Consider the following 27,188-nt stretch of genomic DNA (forward strand, 5'->3'; position numbering starts at 1 on the left):
AGTAACTTTCCTGCCAATAAGGGTATGTTGTAATTATGTTGTCTAAATGGCAAATGTCTATCCTGAATTGCCTTTCTGTTGCTCATTTGTTACAGCAAATAGCCAATATAATAAAATCGTGGTGTATATGTTGGGACAACACTGCTTTTTGGCCGTGTGCTGTCTGATTAGCTTGGGCAGCCTTCATCCACTTTCTCCAAACTAGACATGGGGTTATTCCCGAAAGTGCACGGCCGTGATGTCTTTATCACCAGTTTTAAGTGAAAATATCAACTTCTAAGTGAGGTTTGACTGATCCAGACGCGATGGCAGAGGGCTGTGCCCGCTCCTCCTGAACTAAAAGTCCTGCGCCAGCAGTGTGCGTGTGGGAATCCCCCCTCTTTCCCAACAGCCTTTTACTCCCAGCTCTAGCTGGTCGCCTGTGTGACATCTTGCAGGATGAGGCCTTTTTTCATCAAAAACAAGAGTTGAGAGACAGGTGAGTTGTGAACCTTTCCTCACCCTTGCAAAAAAATCAATGCTGTTGCCCTCCTTGGCTGCCGCAGCTCTTGTGCAACACCGCTGTGCTGCTAAAATGCTCAGGCATTCAGCATGACAGTGCTGTTGTTTCTTATTCCCCTGGCTTTTTTGCTAGGAAAAACTAGAAATAAGTGTTTAAAATTAAGATTTTTTTTTTTGAAAAAAGTTCCTTTTAATGTCAAAGATGTGGCAACTTTATGGATGGGGAGCTGTGCCGTGCCTGTTGGCTGCGTGGCTGGCGTGGGAGCGGCAGCTGTACGGATCGCTGGGACAAGCAGGAGAATTGGGGATTTTGGGGAGTCTCTCGTGCTGCCCTTCCTTCCCCGCAGCCCTGCAGAGGGCACTCGTGCCCCTCGCATCTCCCCAGTCCACCTTTTTCTGGTTATTGATGGCCTAATTTCGTCTTTATGTGAAAGAAAGCAGATATCAAGTAATTTGCAGCAATAACCTGCTAATGCTGGGCCAGTATCAAAACTCCCATGTTCATTTCAAGTGGCAGATAAAACACTAATATATAATTATCCTTGCAAATTGGATTGTTTTAAATAACCAAAAGGCTATGGCCAGGAGAAAACTATCCCATTTCCCTTGAGTTACTATTGCAGTGTAATTGCTGCGTTCAATCAATTTCCTTGGCATTAGAAATTCCATCACAATCAACATTAAGCTTTATTCATTGTGATGGCTAAGAGCCGGGCCATTTCTCCTCTTTTCCTTAACTGGCAAAATTAATCAGGGAAAAGATTTTAAACATTTACCCGTGCGAAAGAGGTCAGCTCTGCCACTATATTGCTCAGCAGATAAGGGGGCTAATAAAAAGAAAATTGAATTACTAATGATCGCCAGGAACAGAGTATATAAAACCTGGCAATCGCCCGGTTCAGGAAAAAGGAGAATCAATTTTCTTCGGACAAGGTGCGCTCATTTTTTATTTTGGCGCATATTATCAGCAATTTAATTTGAAAGCGCATAAACAGGAGGAAACAGTTAGAAAATAATGAGCCTGAAGGTGTAAAATGCTGCAGGATATATGCTGTACACAATTTATTTGGCACAACAGATAATCACTTTAATTGAATTCAAAACTGCATTGTTCAGCAGCAGTGTGGGCTGCCCGCCTCGCCCGGGGGGATTACAGAATATTACAAAGATGCCGGCAAGAGGCTCCTCGGTGTCTTTTCCCCTCCGTAATGTCCCCTTCCAGGCAGGACTTCTCAGCCGTGTGCCCGGGATTGCTTAGGCACAGTCACAGCTGGCTGAAAGCAGAAGATGGAGAAAGTGAGAGGCAGATTTCTCTAGGGACCCTTCCTTATTGTGTCGCTATGTATATTTGTTTCTTAAATAATTTGCTCTTTGCCGGGTTTGATGGTTCGGTGCGAGATCATCACGTAAACCTGCAGCGTGGAAACCGGTCGTGTCGTCTTCTGCTTCAGATGAACTTATTTCGCTGTGTCCTAACTGAACCTCTTGAGCTAAAACCCTAGCTACCTCCTGCTTGTAGTGATCTCCTGGTCTGCGTATGAAACTAGTTTTTAAGTAGCAGCTTTTGGATTATTCCTGGGGGAGGCGGGTGGCGGGAGAGACACTTTTGCGGCCGCAGGTCAGCACGATTGTCACGCACGGAGCTGCGCGGCGAGGGATGTCTCTGGCTGTGCTGCCAAGGTTCATCCTTTAATTTCTTTTGTTCTTTGCGTTTGGAGAGCAGAGTGGACTCGTGCCGGGGTGGGAATAATACGGTTACTCAGCACTTTGCCTGTTCAGAGCGCTTGGCAGGCGTTAACTAATGAAATGGTGGTTTGGGAAGGTGGCATCGGAGGGGCTGCGTTACCTTCTCTGCTGTACACGTGCCTTGGCAAAGGAAGCCAAGTAGAAGAGGAGGGTGAGGGGAGACCTCCTGGCCCTCTGCAACTGCCTGAAAGGAGGGTGCAGAGAGGGGGGATGAGTCTCTTGAGCCAAGGAACCAGCGGCAGGCCAAGAGGGAATGGCCTCAAGCTGCGCCAGGGCAGGGTCAGACTGGCTCTTAGGAAGGATTTCTTTGCAGAAGGGGTTGTTGGGCGTTGGAATGGGCTGCCCAGGGCAGGGGGGGAGTCCCCATCCCTGGAGGGGTTGAAGAGTCGGGTTGACCCAGTGCTGAGGGATCTGGTGGAGTTGGGAACGGTCAGGGTGAGGTTCATGGTTGGACTGGAGGAGCTTCAAGGTCTTTTCCAACCGAGATGATTCTGGGATTCTGGGGAACCGTAGCAGCGACCAGTCTGTGGCCGTGCAAATCCGTGGCCAGAGCAAGAGTAAATTTTGAGCCTATCCTTTCTTGCATCCGCTACGTGCACAGCTAGGAGACTAGTCTGTGTGCTTTCCCCCTTTAAAATATTCCTTTCCTGCTTATCTTTGCCTTTCTCCTGCTCCAGATTGAGATAAGACAGCGGTTTGTGTTACCAGCTTCCTGTTTGTCCTCTGTTGCCACCACCAGCACTCAAGCTTACTTCTCTGTGAATGTGCTGAATAGAAGGAAATCCTGTTTGTATTTGCTTCTTTCCAGAGAGAAATTCCGTCAGGATTCATAAAACCCGCTTCACCCTGCCATCTGCAGAGTTTCTACAACTCTTTAATTTCAGTCAGAGTGATGGTCACCTTCCAAAAAAAATTCCCTAAACCCTAATTTCTCTTTCTGCTCGCTCAATAACACAGACTGTGCGGGATGAGGGTGTTGGGACGGGCAAGGGGCTCTCGCTCGGAAAAAGGCTGGCGGCAGAAGTGGAAGGAGCTGGTTTGCATTACTCGTGCCCAGGCGGGTGCAGAAAGTAAACGGGGCGTAAATGGTGAGGACTAAGTTATGGCTGGCATCTGAATGCTCAGCTGCTGTTAATTTTATTGACACTGGGTGTTTGTATCCCTCTGGCAGCTTTGAAAATCTCAGCAATGGGTTTTATACCCTCTTTTTTTTTTTTTTTTTTCTGCTAATGTGAAGGCCAATCAGTAAATATTTTTAATGGGGAGATTCCTGTTAGGGCACTGTGGTTCAGGTTTTTTGGTTTGTTTTTTTGAAGTTGTGTTCTTTGCTTTTTTTTTTGGTTCTTTTCAGTGAAATCGCTGAGGTGTTGCTGCTGTTTGAGGTGACATCTCACATCACCTTACGTCTGAATTAAGCCGGTGCGATGTCTCTGTTACGTCTTATTAGAAGGAGGCAGAGGCGGCGATCCCTGCCCTCGGAGGAAGCCCTTGTATCACGCACGGCCCAGCTCAGGACCCCTTGGATTCTTTGCTCCATCATTAGTCTCATCTTTCCGAGCAGTTCCTTCCTAGCTTATCCAAACCCTTCGCAGGTTCACCGCTCAAGCCCAGCCAGGCTAACGGCATTACGCTGTCACACGTAGGTTTGACCTTGCCCATAAATCATTATGTTGTCAGGTCTCTCTTCTCGCTTTCGCTGGCTTGTCCTTGGGAGCCAGGGGTGGAGTGTGGCTGGCGAAGTGGCTGCTCACTCCTTCGCAGTAATTGGGAAAAGTTCACATACTTGGCTTTTTGCCGGCACCAGTTACGTCAGTGTTCGTAAGTAACGGTTTTGGGTTTCTGGCTTTACTTGGCATTTACAGGTGACTTGTCCCAGGCTGCAAGAGGAGCTGCAGGCAGCCAGCAGCGGGGATTCTGTTTTCAGAACCCTCTTTTAAAAATAACAAGCTGCTTCGAGGGAGGGAAGTCAGCCTTGCTAAACGAGGAGGTGTCACCATGTAGACAGCCTCCTCCCCAGCGCTCAGCTCGAGCGCTCGCATTTGGAGTCAGGTAAAACAGCGACCGCAGTAGGGACAACACCCAGGCTGAAATGCTTCAAAGACGTGATCTCTAGATAAAAATGAGGGCAAGGCGCTCCTTGTGCCGGGGTGAGACCTGTGGATAAGCTTCTGCCAGGTGATGAGGACCTGGGGAAGAGCAGAGACTCTTCTCTTGACGTAGAGTCGCTTTAAATTATTCTTAGTTTCTGTGTCCGCTCTTTTTCCCTTTTCCCGCAGAATTCAAGCTACGTGCTCAACTTAATGTTAAGAATCACCTCTCAATACCTGTCTCCCCTGTTTCAAAGACTCTCCTGTACCCGTGTGCAGTGCCAGCTACCATTTGATTGTGAAATTCTGTTAGTAGCAAGCAGCTCTTTGGGGAATAGTCTATTTATATACTAATAGGAAAAATATTTGGCTTTGGGGGATGCATGACATCCTTTTCATTGGCTATGACCCTTGATATTTTCAAGTCCATGGGGGGCTTTTCTAAGAATTCAAACCTTTCAGGGATGGCACGGTGCAGAACAAAAATAGAAAAAATAAAATAAAACAGAGAGGAAAAAAAAAAAATAGAAAACAGAGCAGTAGGTCTTAGCACAGCGGTATGCACTTCTTGCTCGTCCTCCTGGGGCTTGCGTTGTGCCACTTCTTGGCGAGTGCCCGTAACCTGTTACTCCAAATAGCACATCCTCAGATCAGGGTGGCAGAGTGTAATTTCGGTCATCGGTGCTTTCTTGTTGAATGCTGGATGTCTCTCCTTGCTGTTATTTTTATGGCAAAGCTAGTATTTATTGCTGGAAGGGCAGAGAGCTGATAAAAAGAGTCTATGTTTATAGCTTGGCCTACTAAAGAATAGCGACCGGGTGCTGTTGTGTTGACTTTATGAATGTATAGCATGGGATTTCTGTGCTGTTTAGGGTATTTTTTTTAGTTGGGGTGGTTAAATGCTGCAAACCTTTCTTGTAATTTTGAGCTGGGTTAGTCCCTCGTGTGTGAACGGGTTTGTCTTCGTGTGGATGCTCAGGCTGTGTAGTGAAGCTGTTGAAACTGTTTTCAACCCGTCTGGCTCTCCCTGCTGCTCTGAATTGTGCTGAATTTCAGTGCTGTTGCCTCTTATCCCCCTGGTTGTATTTTCTTAGGCTCTTACAGTAAAAATTAAAAAAATAAAAGCAGGCATTTAAGGCACTTACATATGAATGCCTCTGTAATCTGAAGCTTCCCAATGAGTCTCTCTTTCCTTTTTTTGTTTCTTTCTGTTGCTGTTTCTTCCACCCAGTACACAAACTGAGTGAAGGTGTCCTCACCATGGTCACAGTTGAAATTATCGATGTTTCCCGTGCTGTGAACCGATGCCTGCGCGGGTGATCGGAGTATCCTCTGCAGCGCTGTCAGGACTCCCCAAATCCCGCCCCAGCAGATGCTCGACTCCCTGTAAAACCTGGGTAGGTTTTTCTGTTTGCTTTCTGCTTACCGTTCTTCTCCAAATCCCCATTTACAAGTATTTTTTTTCAATTTTCTTCTGCAAACACTTCCCATTTGATTTTCCTGCTAACAACTCACAAGCTTCGTACGACAATTCCTCTCTGTTGCTGCTGAGCTGAGTTAGAAGCCGTTCATTCGAGGACTTTGTTCACTTTGTGTGCTCTACAAAGCGATATAAATGAGTAATACCCCTCAGAATATGGAACAGATGCATAAGTGCACCTGGGGTAAGTGCTTTGTGGACTTGACAACATCTCACGAGTCCTACAAAACTCTGCTGTTGCAGCAGCTTTTGCGGTTTTGAGTTTCTGCTTTAGTCTAAGGGATGGGGAAATGCTTTTACTTCAGTTGTCAACGGGAATTTTGCTATTGCCCCCGGGAAATTTGAGTTCGAGGAACATTTCTTCCTCCCTTATGCCTCTAATCCACCTGCCTGCGGTTTTCGGCTGGTTTTGGATTGTGCTCGAGGTTGTTTTGAATAGTATTAAGGAAGGGTGTTACGTGGGCGTGTAGACGGGGCTGGTGAACTGTGGGTCCAGATCTGTTCTCAGAACTGATCCTACGTGTTTTTAGCCCTTAAGCCTCCCCTCAGGGTCTCTCTGGTGGAAAAGGGCATGAGCATACTTGGAGCCTTAGCGCGGGCTATTAACTCCCGTGTCGGTCGTGATGGTGAAGTGCCGGCAAATGTCCTGGGACATATTGTCCTTGGGTGGGACAGGGAGTGCCCAGGCAAACGTGTGTCTGTGGGTGGGACGTGCCAGACAACTTTGTTTTTTCCTTGAAGAACCTCCCCAAAACATGTGAGGTCTTTGCAGTAAAACAAGTTGCTGTATATCTGTCTGGAAAGCTGCCAGTCAGAGAGGGACCGGGGCGGGGGGGTGTTGATTGCCAGCCGGCTGAACAGGAGCCAGCAGTGTGCCCAGGTGGCCAAGAAGGCCAATGGCATCCTGGCTTGTATCAGCAATAGCGTGGCCAGCAGGGACAGGGAAGGGATCTGACCCCTGTGCTCGGCACTGGTGAGGCCGCCCCTCGATGAGTGGGTTCAGTTTTGGGCCCCTCACTCCAAAAAGGCCCTTGAATGACTCGAGCGTGTCCAGAGAAGGGCAACGGAGCTGGTGCAGGGTCTGGAGCACAGGTGTGATGGGGAGCGGCTGAGGGAACTGGGGGGGTTTAGTGTGGAGAAGAGGAGGCTGAGGGGAGACCTCCTGGCCCTCTGCAACTGCCTGAAAGGAGGGTGCAGAGAGGGGGGATGAGTCTCTTGAGCCAAGGAACCAGCGGCAGGCCAAGAGGGAATGGCCTCAAGCTGCGCCAGGGCAGGGTCAGACTGGCTCTTAGGAAGGATTTCTTTGCAGAAGGGGGTGTTGGGCGTTGGAATGGGCTGCCCAGGGCAGGGGGGGAGTCCCCATCCCTGGAGGGGTTGAAGAGTCGGGTTGAGCCAGCGCTGAGGGATCTGGTGGAGTTGGGAATGGTCCGTGTGAGGTTCATGGTTGGACTGGAGGATCTTCAAGGTCTTTTCCAACTGAGATAATTCTGGGACTCTGTTTCAACACCCCGTTTATAGCCCAGGTAAAAAGCAAAGAGCTCTCCTGAAAAAATACCTGAGGTTACTGAAAGGTACAATGCTGCTCTGAAGCGGATGGCTTCTGGTTGTAGGAGAGAAGCACGCACGTTTTATGGAGATGTAAGGGAAAGTCCAGCTCAGGAACCGTGTTGAGAAGGTCCAAGGTGGTGTCAGCTCTCTCGAGACAGCCTGCCTTCACTGGAAGGGCTGTAGAGCTTCTTGTGCTACAGGTGTATCTTCTGGTAGCCTCAGCTCCGAGCTTTTTTGGGGTGACAAGGACACACTTGAGTCAAAGGGCCCAGACAGATCAGCTTCAAATGTTGCTTTTTGAAAAAAAAAAAGAACAAAAGAAAAAAGAAAAAAAGAAAAAAGAAAAAAAAAAAAAGAAAAAAAAAGAAAAAAAAAAAAAGAAGAGAGAGATGAACTCTCTTCTTTTGAAGAAACTGTTTGAAGAAGAGACCAACCTCTCGGCCAAATGGTGTTTTTTCTTGGCTGGGTCATTGTGATTGGGTTGATTGGTGAGCTTAATCTAGCGATGATGACTTTGAAATGGTTTCCTTGCAAGGCAGTTGTTTGCTTGGTTATTAGGAAGGTGCTCGGTGTGGAAGTAACCGTTATCACGCGAAAAATCTAAAGGGGATTTGATAGGGTGAAACAAGTTCATCAGAGACACCACTCTGTGTATATATATGTGTATATGTGTTTTTAAAATAAGATTTACTCTGCTATCTCAACGTTAACTGGGGCATTTTACAGTGCTCCCCTTCTGTGAGCTTCCGTGATCCATCATTTCCCTGCTAGCGTGCTGTAGTGGCTGTTAGATTTTACTACACCAAACACTGTAAAAGGGCATTAGAGCAGTTAAATCTGGAGTCTTGCTTTCATAAGGAAAAAGAAAATGCTGAATTAGGCAATGGAAAAGGCAACCACAGCGATACTTTAATCTTGCATAAATTATCAGAAGAGTCAGAGGCTAGCAATTTTATGTATTGTTATAGCTCTGCTAATTAATTATTCCAGAATAATCGATGTTTAGAAGAACCAAAGTTTGGTCCTTTTCTGTCTTAATGGACTACAGTATTTACTTTCAATATGGCAGCTGTATATTTATTTTTTTTCTGATATGGCAATGCTTTCATTTTCCCCTCCTATCCATGGGGTTAATGCACTAGCTTTCCTAAATACGTACAGTCTAAATGATAACCAAACAGGGAAATATTATTCCACAAATTGTAGGTCTAATTTACAGTGTTGGCTTCGGAGTGAGACATTCCTGACATTCAGGAAAAGTTGAGTGGCCACTATGAATATTTGAAGGATGAGGTTCTCTAAAGAAGCAGAGGAATTATTTAAGAGGCTGTAAAATGGTCTACCAATTGAGATGAAATGGTCAACGTGCTGAGAAGATCTGCGCAACTGGAATGAGTAAGTTGATATTTTTTTAAAATAGATGGTGAAGTTCTGGCCCTGTTGAAATTGTCTGGGCTTAAACTTTTACCCTTATGCTTCATGATTATACATTTTAAACCCTTATATTTGCTCTGGCTCAAATACTGGGGCTAGAGTAATGACGTATCACAGGTTTGTGTATCTATGTACTTAGATGTAGGTATGTATAAGGGAAGTGAACAGGGAAATTTGGTAAACTGTGTTATATTAACATATCTCTGTTAAAATTGTGTTAATCTGACAGAATTCATGACGTTTATTCAATCTCTGAGTTAGGGATCAAATTCCACTCGTGGAAAATTGAAGTATAAACCTTTCAGAAGCGGAACAGCGCGACTTGTTGTCATGTAAATAATTTCTTGACAGTTGGATTGTTTTCTTAATGTCACACTTTGTAAAGTGTAAGTAGAAAATCACAAGACGAGGTCTTGCCCAGCTGAGAAAAAACACTTTGCCCTTCTGACTTGCTTTCTTCATGCTCTTAAACTAAAATTGCGGTGCTTCGGTCTGGTGTGTTTCGTTTGGGAGCCACCACCTTGCAGAAGGGTGGTGCTGGCCGTCTCAGAGCACTTCCCTGCCTTGTCCTCTTTATCAGAAAGAGGAGGGAGACAGTTGAGGGATGCCTGGAAAAATTAAAATGCAGAATGGAGAGGATGATCAGGACTGTTATTGTTGAGATATAATTAAATATTTAGTATTTAAATCACATCTGATGCTTGCCTACTAATAGTCAGGACACTTGGTTTGGGAAGGTATATTGAAAAAAAATAAGTACTTTGCTGTGCGTTACAATGTAGGGAGCAGTTGAATCTGGAGCTAGTCCTGGTCTTTGTTTCTAGACTTGGCAAGTGGTTATCAACTTTGTGCTTAGTTTTGAATATTCTCTTTGATACAAAGAGATTACCTTCCTCTGAATGGTGGAATTGCAGAGAGCTGCACATCAACGTGTTCATCTCTCTCTGGAGAGTTTGGATTTGTTGTTTGCAAAGGACTTTAGATCGCAATAAACTCAGTGCCCTGAAATGGAGCTTAGGACACCTATAAACATGGAAGTCCTGGTGTCCTTTGATAGTGTGCGCTTGACCCAGTGCTCTGGGAAGCAACTGGTTCTGTAGTGGCTTTCCTAAAAAGGGCCTGGGGCTGTGTTGGACCCTAAATTGGAAGTACCCAAAGTGTCCTCTCATTACAAACAGAGCAAGCGGGATTGGGCTATATTAAGAGGAATATGTCCAGCAGATTTACAGGCTTGGGGAGGGGTGGCTGGAGCTGTCTGGAAGAAAAGGATCTGGGGGTTCTAATTGACAAGCAGCTGAACAGGAGCCAGCAGTGTGCCCAGGTGGCCAAGAAAGCCAACGGCATCGTGGCTTGTATCAGAAATAGTGTGACCAGCAGAAGTAGGGAGGTGATAGTCCCCCTGTGCTCTGCACTGGTGAGGCCACACCTGGAGTGTTGTGTCCAGTTTTAGGCATCTTAATCTGAGAGAGATCTCAAGGTGATGGAGCGAATGCAGGGGAGGGCAACGAGCTGGGGAAGGGCCTGGAGAATAAATCCTGTGAGGAGCGATGGAAGGAGCTGGGACTGTTCAGTGTGAGGAGGAGAAGGGGAGGGGAGACCTCATCACTCTACAGCTCCCTGAAAGGACGTTGTAGAGAGGTTGGTGCTGGTCTCTTCTCCCAGGGAATTAGTGACAGAACAAGAGGGAATGGCTTTAAACTGCACCAGGGGAGGTTCAGACTGGGCATGAGGAAAAAATGTTTCCCAGCAAGAGTGGTCAGAGAGTGGAATAGGCTGCCCAGGGAGGTGGTGGAGTCCCCATCCCTGGGTGTGTTTAAGGGTCGTTTGGATGAGCTGTGGGGGGATGTGGGGTAGGGGAGAACTTTGTAGAGTCGGGCTGAGGGTTGGACTCGATGATCCCGAGGGTGTTTTCCAACCTGAATGATTCTGTGATTCTGTGATTCAGAGAAGGCATTAACCCTCTCTGAGGCACTTGTGGGGTCATACTGGTAAACAGTGATTGGTTTTGGGCATCCCAGTTCAAGGAGGATGCAAAGAGATGGTCCAGTGGTAGAGCATTTTGGGATGACCTTGGACATGTGACCTAAAAGAAGAGGTTGAGGGCACTGGGATCATCTTGAGAGGCTGGGGAGTCTCTGCCCCGGAGGTATTTTGGATCTGGGTAGATGAAGCTGTGGCTGCCCTGATTTGGTGCCGGTGATGCTCGTTCTTTGAGCACAGGGTTGAGCTGGAGACCGCCAGAGATCCCACCAAGATTTCTGTGATTCTAAGGAATTAACTTACATTATCAGCTACAGTGCTGAAATTTTCACTTTAAGCACCAAAATCCCTACGCAGCTCACTAGGTTTTACAGCATTTATGACTGACGATATCAAACGCAGCTGACAAAAACTTGCAATTCTTGTCTAGCTGTGAAGAGGTTATCGTCAACGAGGCTGGTGCAGAACTGCCACTGTGTACTCGCTTTGCAGTCGCGTCTGCAAGGACTTTGGAAACTATGAAAGCGCCAGAGATGCTGTGCCAAAGCCCTTCTATTCCTCTTTCCTGAAGAGAATGAAAGTAGTTGTAAGATTCGCAGCATTAGGAGTTGATTCTGGAGCACCGTTGCAAAAAAAGGAAATTGCCTTTGCAAGTGATGGTGGTACCATGTTCTCAGATGTGAAGGCAAGGACCAAAGCAGAAGCAAATCCAACAACTTTATTTCACTGCTCGAGAGGACCTTTAATCAAGCCAGTAGGTCTGAGTTAACCCACAGCTCCCACAGCAAACGAAGATCTTTTTTTATGGACTCAAATTAATCTTATAGGCACAAAACTGAGCATTCCACTTAGCTCGATTGCCTCGCAGTAGCCCTGCTGTGGCTAGGGCTTGCTTTATTTGGCTTGTGCTGTTGTTCCGTGCCGTTATTCATGCCGCACCAAGGCTGTAAATTACCCTTTACAGTCAGGAGAATGTGCCAACCAATTAATATAACCGATGTCCTGAAGAGCTGGTGGTGGAAGGGGTCTAGGAAAAGAATGATGCAGAAGAAATGCTGGCTAGTGAGCAACGAGGCTGGCTTGTGAACAGGTAGGGTTTGCTGTGATGCGCTTCTAAAGATTGTACTTAAGCTAAAAGATCTGATAAAGAGAATAAGGGAGCATCTGTGTGTCTCCAAGCTTTGAGCTGGTGGTCCATCAAATAGCCTTGTGAATCAGTTGAAAGTGTCCCTGCATCCGGATTGCACAGCTTGGTGCAAACTTGTCTTTACTTTCATTTATAAAAAGTACTTACCCGAGTGGGTGATGCAAATATTCAAAATTGCATTAGGGCTGAATGCTTTTTCATGTGGCTTCACTGGTGGGAGCTGCCCTGCGATGTGCTGGTGATGCAGATATAACCCCCCATCCTGCAGGAGAAAGCCTGTAAGGGCAGAGGGAAATCACCTGCCTCTGACTGCTCAGAATCTTTTACCCTCCTGGGAAAAGCAGGAAAGGGCGATGAATTCTGCATTATTCCCCGGAGAGGTTTGTGCACGGCTTACGTGGGAAAGGGGGGAAAAAGGGAAACATGATTGAGAGTATGTTAAGTAAATGCATCCTGTGTCCTGGAAACTTATTTTTCTCATTCCTGGATTCATATGGGGGCACTAAAAAGCTGCCCAGCTTTTTTCTTGGATTTTATAAGGCTGCGTGTAACCTGTGTTCTGCTGCCAGAGCAGACTGAGGATCACTGAGAGCCTCAGCGAGGATGTGGAAATATCCCTTAATACGTGGTTCTCTGCTCTCCCTTCCCCAGCTGGTGGCTTGTGGCACATCCATCCCCCATCTGCTGCTTCCCAAGTGTCCTCTCCTGATGTTTCCTGTTGTTTTTAAGGAGTTTTGACCTCTGAGGTGTTATAGGTGCCTCTCTGGGGTGAGGCTTGGTTCTGACTGAACTCTGGTACATCATGAGCCGGCAGGGATCCTGCCCCTTGCCGCTGCCAGTGGACGTTGCTGAGATCAGCAGTTAAAAAACGTGGCTCCGCACGGGCAGATTGAGCTTTGCAGTTTCTTTCTGAAGCTCAGGAAACATCTGCTTTACGGGGTTTTAATTTCTCTCCCTAGCATACCCATCCCCTCCCCAGCAAATAAAAAACTGGCTGGATGGCCGGGCCCAAAGAGTTGTGGTGAATGGAGTTAAATCCAGTTGGCAGCTGGTCACGAGTGGTGTCCCCCAGGGCTTGGTGTTGCGGCCACTCCTGTTTAACATCTTTATTGATGATCTAGACGAGGGGATTGAGTGCACCCTCAGTAAGTTTGCGGACGACACCCAGTTGGGTGGGAGTGTTGATCTGCTCGAGGGTAGGGAGGTTCTGCAGAGAGATCTGGGCAGGCTGGAGCAATGGGCTGAGGCCAACTGTAGGAGTTTCACTAAGGCCAAATGCCGGGTGCTGCCCTTGGGCCACAACAACCCCCAGCAGCGCTACAGGCTTGGGGAGGAGTGGCTGGAGAGCTGCCAGTCAGAGAGGGACCTGGGGGTGTTGATTGACAGCCGGCTGAACATGAGCCAGCAGTGTGCCCAGGTGGCCAAGAAGGCCAATGGCATCCTGGCTTGTATCAGCAATAGAGTGGCCAGCAGGGACAGGGAAGTGATCTTACCCCTGTACTTGGCACTGGTGAGGCCGCCCCTCGATGAGTGGGTTCAGTTTTGGGCCCCTCACTCCAAAAAGGCCCTTGAATGACTCGAGCGTGTCCAGAGAAGGGCAACGGAGCTGGTGCAGGGTCTGGAGCACAGGTGTGATGGGGAGCGGCTGAGGGAACTGGGGGGGTTTAGTGTGGAGAAGAGGAGGCTGAGGGGAGACCTCCTGGCCCTCTGCAACTGCCTGAAAGGAGGGTGCAGAGAGGGGGGATGAGTCTCTTGAGCCAAGGAACCAGCGGCAGGCCAAGAGGGAATGGCCTCAAGCTGCGCCAGGGCAGGGTCAGACTGGCTCTTAGGAAGGATTTCTTTGCAGAAGGGGTTGTTGGGCGTTGGAATGGGCTGCCCAGGGCAGGGGGGGAGTCCCCATCCCTGGAGGGGTTGAAGAGTCGGGTTGAGCCAGCGCTGAGGGATCTGGTGGAGTTGGGAACGGTCAGGGTGAGGTTCATGGTTGGACTGGAGGAGCTTCAAGGGCTTTTCCAACCTCGATGGTTCTGGGATTCTGTGAAATTTTAGGGCTGGCAAGGGTGTGTGCTGCAGAGGACAGGTGAGGACAGGGCAGAGCGGTATGTGAACAAACACTTGTTGAGCCGAAGGGGTTAGAAAAACCAGGCCATCCAACACCAGGAAAGCGATCTTTGCTCCTGAGCAATTCTTCCCTCCCATACCAGGGGGATGCCCAGCCCCAATGACTCTCCCACTGTCACCACTTCCCTTCTGGAGCCAGGCGTGGGTGACATGCCATTGCCTGGACATTGCTTGGGGAAAGCTGCTTTGTTGAAAAGCATCCTAAACTTGATATCCTTGTTTATCTCTTCTCAGTCCCTGCTTGGCCCCTCTAGATAAACAGGTGCCGGCGCCTGCAATTCCCAACAGCCGCTTCGCTGCCTGAATAATGCTGAGAACGAGTTGTGTCTACGTGGGGAGTTATTCCTGCCTCCCTTTGGGGCTGGAGCATCCTTATGGCAAACGGGCTGTGACTCTGGAAACAGCCCCAGGACCTGGAGTTGGGCCAGGGAGGCTGGTCCTGGAGGTGTCCCTGGCTGCTGCCACGCTCGTGAGATATTTATTTTGGAGTGGTTAGATTTGTGCAGGCAAGCTGTCAGGCCTGTCCGAGCTGGGGGAGGCAGCGTCTTGGCTTTGTAATAAGGATAAAACCTTGCTGTGCTGAGAAGATCTCATATATGGATAGAAAGGGGGCTCTGACTGTCAGCTCCAAGGGTATTATAGGACAGTGAAAACTCCTCTCTATTAGTGCTGCAAAATGGGTTGTTTCTAGGCACGTGTAAGGCAGCCCAGCCACTTAGACTTGTCGATAACTTAAAAAATATCACCCTGTGATTTTATTATTTTGCTTTATTTCCTCTCTCCATGCCCTGGGAGGCTCCCTGCCGCCAATCCCTGCACCGCCAAGCGCTCACGCAGCTCGGCTTACCGCGGTGAAGCCGCAGCACCTCTCCTGGGTGCTCTCGGCATCGCTTACGTTCCCCGAGAGGAGCCGGTGGTGGGAAAGCAGTGCCCCGCTGTTGGGTTGTTTAGTGTCTCGACTTGAAGGCATTCCTGAACGAAACCCTCTTAATTCCCACCTGAACGCTGTGGTAGTGACATAAAGCCCGGTAATAAAACGTAATGAAGAATACCAGCGTGAAATCAAGATGTTAAACCTCTGCTGGTGACAGGCAGTAAATCTGCAGTCTGGCGTTTCTCTTTGCTTTTTAATATATATTAAAGCAGGCAGCTTGTTTTATATTGTCTTGTCTCATGGGTTCTTAAGCGGAGCAGTGCTCAGTGCCAGATGAATGGGTCTTTTTCTGTTCCCTTCCCTCTATGCTGTACCTTGCAACTTTGGTCTCCTACTTCAATGATTTCCCTCTAGGGATTTCTGGCTTTCAAAGAGTTGCTCTTTGGCTCCTGTGTGTTTTAAAGGCTTTGGTGCGTGGGAGCTTTCCTTGTTGCTGCAAGTTTCTTTTCAGAGCAGCGAATGGCCTGAGGTTCACTTTGCTTTATGTCACCCCTTGCTCTCTATCTTGAGGCCTGTGCTAAGGAGCAAGGGTTGGGAAATGTGGACGTGCAACTTGATTTATCAGAATAGTTCAGGTTTATTATTTTTTTTTTTTCATTTCTTAACGTGGTCCTAGATTTTTTTAGGCTTTCTGGTAATATGTGGTAGAAAAGTGATCTTACAGGGAAGGGATCTCACCCCTGTACTCGGTACTGGTGAGGCTGCCCCTTCATGAGTGGGTTCAGTTTTGGGCCCCTCACTCCAAAAAGGCCCTTGAATGACTCGAGCGTGTCCAGAGAAGGGCAACGGAGCTGGTGCAGGGTCTGGAGCACAGGTGTGATGGGGAGCGGCTGAGGGAAGTGGGGGGGTTTAGTGTGGAGAAGAGGAGTCTGAGGGGAGACCTCCTGGCCCTCTGCAACTGCCTGAAAGGAGGGTGCAGAGAGGGGGGCTGAGTCTCTTGAGCCAAGGAACCAGCGGCAGGCCAAGAGGGAATGGCCTCAAGCTGCGCCAGGGCAGGGTCAGACTGGCTCTTAGGAAGGATTTCTTTGCAGAAGGGGTTGTTGGGCGTTGGAATGGGCTGCCCAGGGCAGGGGGGGAGTCCCCATCCCTGGAGGGGTTGAAGAGTCGGGCTGACCCAGCGCTGAGGGATGTGGTGGAGTTGGGAACGGTCAGTGTGAGGTTCATGGTTGGGCTGGAGGAGCTTCAAGGTCTTTTCCAACCGAGATGATTCTGGGATTCTGTGAAACATGGGTTCAAATAGTTTTACTTTAATACGTGCTGTGTCTTCATGATTCCCAGACAGTTTTACCTTTAAACTGAAGGGAGATTTTTCTCTTTATTACATTTCCCTTAACAGTTATTCAATAAGGATCTGCTTTCTGTTCCGTGTCAGTAGCTGCATGTGCCGAACGTGCTGAAAGGCTGGTTTCATACTAAGTGGTGCGGGAGAGGACCTTGCCTTTTCCACGCCATCCTCTTAAAAAAAAAACCAATCAAAAAAAAAAAAAAAACCAACAAAAAAACCCCAAACCTGGACATCACACTGGCCACTTTGTGTGTGCTGACACTTCTTTTGTCCTGTCCTCTCTCCTCAAAGATATTAGTGCACCTCCCGGGCTCCTTGGCTGCCTAATGCTTTGCTTTTTCTCTTTTAAATATTCATGTGAGCAGAGTGGCTGGGTTACTTAATGGAGCAGCATGGTCATTCGAATCCAAAGCAGAAGTGGACTTGTCAATAGCTTTTAAAAACTTTTCACTAATTCAGCTGATAGCCTGTCAGATTGACATATTTCCCCTCTTTTAAAGTTTAAATGAATTCTGGTGGAAGAACAGTTGCTGCTTACAAACACGGCCTTGATGTGCTGTACTGGGAGAAGGACAACCTCTGTAAAGGAGAGGAAACTACTGATCCTCCCCTAGATGAGGAGATTTTCTGCTATCGAGAGGGTTGCTGACATGCCTGAGGGATTTTTGGTGGATTGCTTTACCTAGAAACCCTGGACAAGAAAGTAGTAAAGGTAGTAAGAAGGCAGTTCAGAGGAAGAGAAAGTAGAATTGAATGGGTATTGTGAATATCTGCAGCGGTGTGGTTTAACAAACCTTTGATTGAAGAGGGGAACGAGGTTTGGTCTTGTCTTGTGTAAATTCCCTGGAGAAAAGGAACTCATCCTTCTTGGGAGAGGATTTTCCCTTTGCTTTCTCCCATCTTTTCTCTCTGTGAGGCCTTGAGATGCTGTCTGTGCGGACAGCTTGTCGTTCTGGTGATGTCTCTGTGTGGTGCAAACGAGATGCAATATTTGGGGCTTTTAAGCACTCTGGCAGCACTAGCAGTCACGTCCAGTTCTCATTTCCATTCAGATTTACAATTCTCTGCATCTCTTTCAGGAAGCTGAGGGTCTTCTGCACCTTGCTCCCTCTTTAAGGGTAAAACCCTTCTTTTTTTTTTTTTCCCCACTGTCACTGGAGAATTGACTAAAGATCGAAGGAGTTGAATGCTGTCCTTTCTTCTGCAGCTTCAGGGCTTGCAAGAGTTCCTCTCTCCAGCTTCTTTTATTGGCTTCACTCACCAGTCATCCACACCTTGTTGTACAAATAAAGGATTTAACTCTCCTGGATTAGTCTGGTGAGTGTGATTAGTAACACTGTGGTGTAGAATAACAAAAAAGCCTGGGCTGGACCTAGGACACTGTCTAGTCTCTCCCCTGCTCGTGGCACAGTCACTCATTTTACACCGTTCTTGCCTGGTGGGCATCTAACCCAATTTTAAAGACTTCTAGTGGTGGAAGCTCCACATCCTCCCTGGGTAACTTATTCCAATTTTTCTTTGGCTGTCACCGATGCTTCTCGAGCTCTGGAGGTGAAGGATTACAACCTGTTTTCCTGTTTATACATCCCACTCTGAAATTGGCCTTTGTGCAACTGCGTGACCTTGTCAGAGGACGAGCGAATGCTGGACAACATAGTGACAGAGGATTTTCACTTCCTTTGTTGTTTGTTAGTGCTTCCTATGCAGCTCTCCTGACAGGAGAAAGCTTTTGGGGATGGCTCGGCGCTGGTGTCCTGTGGTGGTGGTGGCGCACGGACTGTGGAGGCACCTTTTTAGATCCTCAGACAGCTTTCAGAAAGTTGGAGAAAGGATGGCGAGAGATGAAGTTAGAGGGATTAATAGGGATTAATGCTAATAGGTGTTTGACGTCTTATTCTCTAGATTACTTGTTTTAACCTGACTTGAGCCTGGCTTTTATCCACTGGTTTGCTGGGGCCCTTCTCCTGTACTTCTGGGCTACAAAATTGCTGTGGTGCCAGTACCAATTAGCGTGTGAGTGAGCGGTTGTGCCTGGGATGTCAAAGACCAAATTGATTTTTCATCTCTGGGAGAGGATTTCTCCTCCACGTGCTGGTCAGGTAATGTGAAGAGGAAAGCAGCTCGGGGCTGGAGCGCTTGGACCTGCTCTGGGAAGACTTAACAGCCTCTCGCTCTGCTGTTTCCCATCACAAGACAATGAGGAAATATCTGCGGTGAGGAAATATGTTTTTGTGACTTGTCTAGCACACCCAGAAGAAGGAAATGTTCCTCTTGGTGACTAAATGACCAGATCCATTTTATTCTTTAAAGTCATCAACTTCTGCTTCTCAGAAAGGATAAAGGTGTGCCACTGCAAGGAGCTAATGAGCCTAGAAGAAAGGATCACAGAATCATAGAATACCAGGTTGGAAGGGACCTCAAGGATCATCTGGTCCAACCTTTCTGGCAAAAGCACCGTAGACAAGATGGCCCAGTCCAGCTGAATCTTAAAAGTGTCCAATGGTGGGGAATCCACCACTTCCCTGGGGAGGTTATTCCCGTGGCTGATTGTTCTTGTTGTGAAAAATTTTCCTCTTGTATCCAATCAGAATCTCCCTGGGAGTAACTTGTACCTATTACCCCTCATCTTTTCCATGTGACTCCTTGCAAAAAGGGAGTCTCAATCTTCTTTGTAGTCACCCTGTAAATACTGGAACATGGTGACAAAGTCTCCCCTAAGCCTTCTCTTCTCAAGGCTGAACAAACCCAGTTCTCTCAGCCTTTCCTCACATGTCAGCTTTCCCAGTCCCTTGATTATCTTTGTGGCCCTTCTCTGGACCCTCTGCAGCCTGGTCACATCTTTTTTGTATAGCAGGGATCAAAACTGAGCACAGTATTCCAGGTGTGGCCTGACAAGTGCTGAGTAGAGTTGAACCAAGGAACAGGCGATAGGACGAGAGGGAATGGCCTCAAGCTGCGCCAGGGCAGGGTCAGACTGGCTCTTAGGAAGGATTTCTTTGCAGAAGGGGTTGTTGGGTCTTGGAATGGGCTGCCCAGGGCAGGGGGGGAGTCCTCATCTCTGGAGGGGTTGAAGAGTCAGGTTGACCCAGCGCTGAGGATCTGGTGGATTTGAGAACGGTCAGGGTGAGGTTCATGGTTGGACTGGAGGAGCTTCAAGGGCTTTTCCAACCTTGACGATTCTGTGATTCATCTCTGCTGGTGATGCCCTTGTTGATGCAGCCCAGCAGCCTATTGCCTTTCTTTGCTGCTGCAGCACCCTGGTCACTGCTACTGAGCTTGTTGTCCACCAGGACCCCCAGGTCCCTTTCCGCAGAGCTGCTTCCCAGCCGGGTAGATCCCAGCCTGTGCTGCACTCCTGGGTTATCTTTTCCTGGGTGTAAGACCTTACACTTGTCCTTGTTGAACTTGATAAGGTTCTTCTTAGCCCACTCCTCCAGCCTATCCAGGTCTTCCTGCAGGGTGGCTCTCCCTTCCCAAGTGTCCACTTCCCCACTCAGATTGGTATCACCAGCAAACTCCATCAGGGTCCGCTTGATCCCATCATCCAGATCACTTAAGAAGATATTAAACAGCATTTGGCCCAATATCGATCTCTGGGGGACCCCGCTCATGTCAAATTGCCGGTTTGAAAAAGAACTATTTCCCCCCACCCTCTGGGTGCAGCCTGTCAGCCAGTTCCCCACCCGTGGCACAGACCCCTTGTTTAGACCATAACATACCAGTTTCTGCAGGACGAGGCTGTGGGGAACCATATCAAAAGGATACTGAAGGAAGAATCACCTCGTCTTCTCAGACAGGACTATCTCAGGGAAGACCAGAGTTTGCTCATGGCTGTAACTTTGGGCAAATCATGTAATCTTGATGCTTTTTTTTTTTTTTTTTTTCCTCTTTGGGGGTGTATTAATACCTTTACAGCAGAATTGAGGCTCTATTCAGTATTTGCAGCCTGCTTTGAGGTGCTCTAGAATATCACTTGGGTTATTTAAGAGTAAAATAACATGCTGATGGAATGTCAGAAATTTTTCAGGGAATGTTTTTGTTTCTTACAGCTCTGCCAACCAGTCTACTCCCACTGCATTCAGGTCACTGGTAGGATGAGGGCTGGAAGTCTGACTCTTCTGCTATTAAAATAGCCCGTAGATTTAGGAGATCGCGCCTGACACATGGCCTGGAGAACATAATTTGACGTGGCAGCTGAGTGAAAAATGCTGGATGTGATTTTTATTTTCAGTGCATGCAGATGCATGAAGGTTTTATTTTAAAAAAAAACCCAAAACAAACCACACAACAACAAACCAGAAACAAACCACAAAGGAAAACAAAAGAAAAAACACACACCCCCCCGCCCCCCCAAACCAACAACAAAACTTTTTATGTTAAAAATCAACCGGGGTCAACTGGGGATTCAGACAAGACACTGGAAGAGAGAGAGGATTTCTTTTCCTGGTTCTGTAGTTTCTGATGGCCTGAAGAGGTCCTCTCTGCCATTTGGTAATACTCTTAAATTTGAATACCTAACATCCCTGTAAGACCCAGGGAGTGTCCTTCAAATACATTTAGAGTTGATTAAAACCAAACAGCCTTCGCTGCTCCTGGATGGAGTTTTATAGACAACCCTGCGGGCTGCATCAGTGGAGAAGCTAACAGTTCCTGGCTGGTGTTGTTGCAACTAATTTTCAAGCCACTTTCAACCTAATTTTCAAGGACAGAAGCAGGCATTTCAATTACCTGAATAATTGGAGGTGGGGGGGAAACACTTGTGTGGAGAAAGGGGCCTGATAGAGCAGGCTAGGAGCCAGGAGACTTTGTTATTAATATGCACTGCTGCTGCTGATTCCCTCGGTGACCTTGGGGTAAATGCTTTTAATGGTGTACCTTGGTTTTGCTGCCCGTGTGATGGGAGATCTGGGCAAAAAAAAAATCACCTGTGAAACAACTGTTGCCCGATTTCTTCCCTGCGGACTTTGCTGTTTGTGTCTCAGCTGGCCAAAGAGGGTTTGCTGCAGGCTCTAAGCTAGCTCAGAGGGTTTTTGAGGCTTTACTCCCCGATGTGAACCCGATGCCAGGTATGACTGTTCTGCTGCAAAAGTGAGAGGTTTGGACTTCGAGACCTGATCCAGCACAGCTGGTTGCCCCTCAGCTGTGCTGTGGCTGGGCTTAGCGGGCAGATCTGGATGAAAAAGCCTCAAATTTTGCCTCTGTCCTCCGTTCTCCAGGCTGGGTAATACCTGATTGAAGGCTACGGTGATGTTCTCGGCAGGAGAGTGGTTCCTCTTGCTAAAACCGTGTGGTTGCGTGGTGGAGGAAAGGTGACAGTGGATTTGCAGGGCTGCCTGGGGAATGCCGAGGCTGAAAGGAGATGCTGAGCCAAGCTAAGCTGAGACTTGTGCAACCTTAGGTTTAGTCCTTGACCCCGCAGGGTCTAAATGAAACCAGCTACTGCTGTGGGAACCGACTTGCCTGTGTCTTCTGAAGGCTGGAAGCACCGAGAGTGGCCCAGGTAGGGTGCTGTGAGGTCCAAAGCCAGTCCACAAATAATCCTAAATAGTTTACTCCCCTCTAAGGCCGATCTGGGGTCACACTTGCGTTCCTGAAAAAAGACTGTTTTTGCATAGTCTTGTCGAGAGCAATCAGACCATTGCAGGGACTTTTTTTCTCTTCACCCTGAGTATTCCTGCCCTGGAAGTTGCAGAGTTTTGTTGATTATGCAAGTTTTATTAACTCACAGAAGATACAAGGGAAACTATTTGCAGAAAGCTGTGAGAAACGTTCAACTAATGTGTTTATTTTCCCCCTCCCCACATTTTGAAGTGACTGTGATATGCCGGCAGCCGGGTTCCGCAGCTCAGCTCATGCACAGTAACTCATTGGCCATGGTCTTTCATTGCCTGCCTCGACGGCAGGAGAGGATTGGGATGAGTAATCTTTTGTTTTAAACTCCAAATAATCAAATTGCAATCTGAAATAGCTATAACAGCATAAAACCTGTGCGCTGGTCTCGTTTAAACCTGGATTGGGTCTATACGGGAGGTCCAAAGTCTTAATGTGAGGATAAACAGATTATAACTGTACCTGCGTGAAATGTAGATGCATGCCGGCTCTGAAAGTGCCAGCGCTCACAGGAATTGGGCCTGCGAGCACTCCCTGACCTGCTTCAGTCAAAATGAGCTGGCTTAGCAAAGACATGGTATTTAAACCGTCTCGGTTAACACGGCTTATATTGACTGATGCTGATTAAGGGGAGCTCACGTGAAGGGGAAGGTAATTTCTGGTGCGGGAGGGATGATGCTGGTGGGTATCTGGGACCGGACTGACAGCTTCTTGCAGGTGGCAAAGCGAGGTCTAAAAAAGATGCTGAGGCTTTTCCTTGTCCTTCTCCTGAAGATGCTACTGCAGGGGAGAGCTCGGGGTTGCTTTGCCTGGTGTGGGCCACTGCCGTAGCATGTGTGTTAGCCTGGAATAAACACAAAGCTGCAGATGTGTGTCCAGGCTCCGGCTCTGTCTGCTAAAGAGCTTAATGTTCCCCACTGGTTTTTGTACTTGGCTGATCTCAGACAATATCAACAGATGGACAGAGGTGGTGGAGACGGTACGTTTCTAAAGGTTTCATGGAAATCTGCTGGGTGTGGATAAGTAGCCTGATGGGACTGATTAATAGCCTGGAAAAGCAAAGAGCCATCGGCCTTCTCCGTGGGCTGCCTGGTCCATCGAGGTGCAGCATAAGGTCATCCCTGTCTCCCACCAGCATGCCTGGCACAGGGTGTTGGGGTGAGGTATAGGGATTTGAGAGGGACCCAACAGGCTTGGAAGGGACATATCTGCTGAGGTTACTAAATGCCTGATGTTCACCAAGCCTGGGAACTTTCACGGACCGGGAAGGGATCTTACCCCTGTGCTTGGCACTGGTGAGGCCGCCTCTCGATGTCTGAGTTCAATTTTGGTCCCGTCACTCCAAAAAGGCCATTGAGTGACTCGAGCGTGTCCAGAGAAGGGCAACGGAGCTGGTGCAGGGTCTGGAGCACAGGTCTGATGGGGAGCGGCTGAGGGAACTGGGGGGGTTTAGTGTGGAGAAGAGGAGGCTGAGGGGAGACCTCCTGGCCCTCTGCAACTGCCTGAAAGGAGGGTGCAGAGAGGGGGGATGAGTCTCTTGAGCCAAGGAACCAGCGGCAGGCCAAGAGGGAATGGCCTCAAGCTGCGCCAGGGCAGGGTCAGACTGGCTCTTAGGAAGGATTTCTTTGCAGAAGGGGTTGTTGGGCGTTGGAATGGGCTGCCCAGGGCAGGGGGGGAGTCCCCATCCCTGGAGGGGTTGAAGAGTCGGGTTGAGCCAGCGCTGAGGGATCTGGTGGAGTTGGGAACGGTCAGGGTGAGGTTCATGGTTGGACTGGAGGAGCTTCAAGGGCTTTTCCAACCTCGATGATTCTGGGATTCTGTGAGAGGAAACTCAGAGGTGTTGCACATCTCCAAGGGATGCAGAAGGGAGCTGTGTGATGGGGGGACCCAAGCAGAAAAGGAAAGCATCAAAGTGTGGGTTGTTTTTTCTGGTTTATTTTTCCCTCTAGCTTTCTCTGAGTTTGGCAAGCTTGTTTCTGAGGCAGAACAGGGGAGCAGCATTCTTCCAGTGTGTAGTGGTGTTAATTGGTTTTTGTTTGAAATATTTACTGGATGGGAACATCAGTGATGATCAGCTCTCCCTCTAAGTGCGCCTGGGGAGCAGGCGTTGACAGGTGACATTCCCGAGCAGCTAAAAGTCTCTGTGGTGCAATCATGGGTGTATTTTAGAAGTGCTGACTTAAAAATAAAAGGTTTATGTATCAGCCTAAGTCTTGTCCAGCTCTTCTGTTTTCTTTTGGATTTTTGTCGAAATGTTTCATGTGAACTATTTAATATTTTTTGATCTTGCAAGTTTTCTTGTTAAGGCTAGTTCATCTAGACTACAGTGCAAGGTGTTTTGATATCTGTAAAAGTCTGTTAAAAATATTTCCCAGCTTATTTGTCAGTTTTGGTGTCAGTGAGTTCCTAGTACCTCGCACGCATTCCCACGAGAGAGAGATGTCCTCCCTAGGTGGTCAAGATAAAAGATGGGTTTGGTTTGCTTCAGGCTCTTGGGCAACATTCATCACTATCATGTATCCAAGCCCTTTGCAAGGGCTGGAAACCTTCCTTTAGAATTTAGGGAAATATTATTTTAATCTGTTAAGTAGGATCAGACGATAGGTGGGATCTCTTTGTCCCAGTATGAGGAGACGATGCATTTTTAGAGGCTGGCATGTGTTTGGTACGTGTACTAGCCCTTGCAAACAGCTGAGAGGTACCAGGGGGCAACTGTGACCCCAGAGATGCTGAACCACGCCCGTGGCCAAACATTGTAAAACAAATGTGATGGGCAAGCCTGCGCCTGAAGATGTGGAAATTTCGTAGAAAAGAGCGTTGAAGGAAACTGTGGTCCTCTCCTTTATCTTTTTGGTTGTAGGTGGAGGGGTTTTTTTGTCCTGGAGTCCAAAGATTCCTATTTTCTGAGGACCTGGCTCTGTAACCCTACTAATTGCTCTAACACAGGGTTGTGTTTTACTCAGGTCCCGCAGCCGCTATGTTTGTGGGGCTGCTTAGAGCAGTCAAATCCCTTCTCAAGAGGTGCTCCAAGCTTGGTTTTATAGGTGCTGGACATTGCAATCTCAACAAAACAGAGTTGGTGTAGAGGAATGATACACTGGGGGCAAGGAGGCAACGCCGCTGCCTGGCTGACAGCGGTGAGGAGCACAGCTCAGGCTGTGCCCATCTCCGGCGAGTGCGTGTCCCTTCTCCTGATCGAAGGGGTGCTGAAAACGAGGGGCTTGGGGGGGGGGGATCCTTGGAGCAGACCCTCCTTCTTGCAAGTCCCTCAGGGCTTTTCTTGCCTGTGCCATGTGGCCCCGTGCTGTTGCGCTGCCTGGGTTGTTTTCAGCTCTGGGAAGCTTGCTGCGTGTATCCAGTACGTTCCTCGGGAATGCGGTAACCCCATTCCTTGGGAATACAATTTGAGCTATGACATAATCCCTGGAGCAAGTGAGGAGCCATTAGCAGCTTCTTCCTTACCGCAGTTGGTGGAGCGGAGCTGCGTGTCTTGGGATTCTGCTCATTCCTGGGTATTTTCTCATGCTCCAAACACTAACAGGTGGCACCCTTCACCGGGGAATGGGTGGGGGGTGAATTATGTTTTAAATCATTCAACACCTCGGCATGGCTTCCCCTGTTTGTCTGAATTATAGCGTTGACCTCCAGAATTCATTATGAATGTGCCCTTAATGTCAGCTCAAACTTGAGACCGGAGTGCAACAGGAGAGCCCTGTCCCAGAGTGTGATGTTACCTGTGTCCCATCAGCCGTCCAAAAGAGCTCATCTTGCCTTTTGGGAAAGAGAGAATTGGGGTAAATGAGAAAGAAAAGGAGCTTGAGATGATCCCAGCTAGAATTACAACTGGGTCACAAGCGTTTAAAAACATTTACGGAGAAGAAGAGCGTGCTCAGCAGCAATGGGTAGGGTGCAACACGTTGAGGTGCCGGTCCCCAAGTTGACATGTTGCCCTACAACCCCCTACGCGCCTGTTGGGGTGTGGGTCCAAGGGTCCGTGCTTGCCTCTTCTCTGTGCCCCCAGGGGTGAGCATCACATCTGTCTGTCTAGCTTTCCCTTTGAAAAAATCAGGCTAAAAATTAATTACTGTAATTAGAGATGTTAGCGGAGGGTCTGAAAACACTTCTCGGGGAGAGCTGCTGGGTTGAAGGCGAGCGATGTGGTGTGGCATCGGGAAGGGAGAAGGGCTGCAGGCAGCAACACTGGCTTTTTCCTTTTAAACTTGGAATTAGGGAACAGTTGGGTTTATGTAGTCAAAATGCTGCTTTTCTCAGTTGTCGCTGCTGCCAGCCAGTCTCTTTCCAGAGATGGGATTTTTTTTCTGAATCTCCCTCCCTGGAAGCAAATAGACGTTTAAACCCTGAGAATCTGTATGCTCAGACCTTCCTCGCCCCATTCTTGACAGTTTTTTGGTTACTTCTTCCACAGCACCAGAGAAGAGAGACGAGATTTAACTGTGATTTTGAAGTTTAGCAATAAACTTCGTGGCCAGTGAGTCCCGGCTCTGTGCCTGGAGAGCAGCAGGTTGCTTGGGAAACGCATGTGGGAAGTAAAGGGCTTAAAATGAAGGTCAAGGGGAAGAGTAAAATGAGATATCCACCCCATAGCATGCTGCCTGCCCAGGATTGCTGCCTGTGGGATGTTTCCCTGAGTGGTACCGTGGTAGTGGAGCATCACTTGGAGCTGCCATAGACAACGGGAGGTGGAAAGCAGCAGCACCTCTGCTAATACTCCCTCCCTTGCTATCTCCGAGAGCTGCCTCCGTGGGTGAAAGGAGGGGGAATGGATTAAAAAATACGTAATTAGTGCAGATAGAGCTCTGCTGTATGCGTTAATTAGTTGTCCTAGCAATTGTTGCATTGTTAGGAGAAATAAACTCATTAAAAGCTCTTTGTTTTGTGTTTGTTTGGCACCTACTGTGATGGGATCCTGGACAATGACGGCAATTCCTCTGCGCTTTGGCGTTGCAGGCAGCAAGCTCTGGGGAAGGAAGGCAGGCAGGACTCCTGAGCAGCTGCCAGCAGCCTGAGTGATCCCATCGAAGTAATTCCAGCATAAAATAGATCTGGAAACCTTGCTGCCAGGGCCAGCGTGATTTTTTTTTTTTTTTTGTGTGTGTTTAGTTTCTGGTGTGTAGCAAGGCCTTTTCAAACCGGGGTGATACATGTGGGGAGATGGAACCTGCCTCCTCTTTGTCACTTTTCCCTGCCTGTATTTCTTGGATGGATTTGTTTGTAACCTGCGAAGTGTTACGTGAAGCTCTTCTCTCTTTTAGAGTTGGAAAATATGTAAAACTGTTCTCTGATTCAATTCCAGCTCT

The 27,188-nt window shown here is 48.0% G+C and overlaps 1 protein-coding gene across 7 annotated transcripts in view; it reads left to right on the forward strand.

Moving 5' to 3' along the window:
• Positions 1-5,062: 5,062 nt before the first annotated feature.
• Positions 5,063-27,188, forward strand: part of ZC3H3 (zinc finger CCCH-type containing 3) — a 182,369-nt gene continuing 160,243 nt past the window's right edge. For 2 of the 7 annotated variants that reach the window (XM_074828309.1, XM_074828511.1), the window contains exons 1-2: positions 5,063-5,731; positions 5,853-5,998. In XM_074828309.1, the coding sequence (XP_074684410.1) occupies positions 5,950-5,998 (49 nt within the window). In that variant the 5' untranslated portion in view covers positions 5,063-5,731; positions 5,853-5,949. Of the gene's footprint in view, positions 5,732-5,772; positions 5,999-27,188 lie in introns of those variants that run through there. The other 5 variants (XM_074828600.1, XM_074828424.1, XM_074828692.1 and 2 more) reach the window with 5 other exon arrangements.

Source organism: Strix aluco, chromosome 1 (assembly GCF_031877795.1).
Source record: "Strix aluco isolate bStrAlu1 chromosome 1, bStrAlu1.hap1, whole genome shotgun sequence".
NCBI classification, from domain to species: domain Eukaryota; kingdom Metazoa; phylum Chordata; class Aves; order Strigiformes; family Strigidae; genus Strix; species Strix aluco.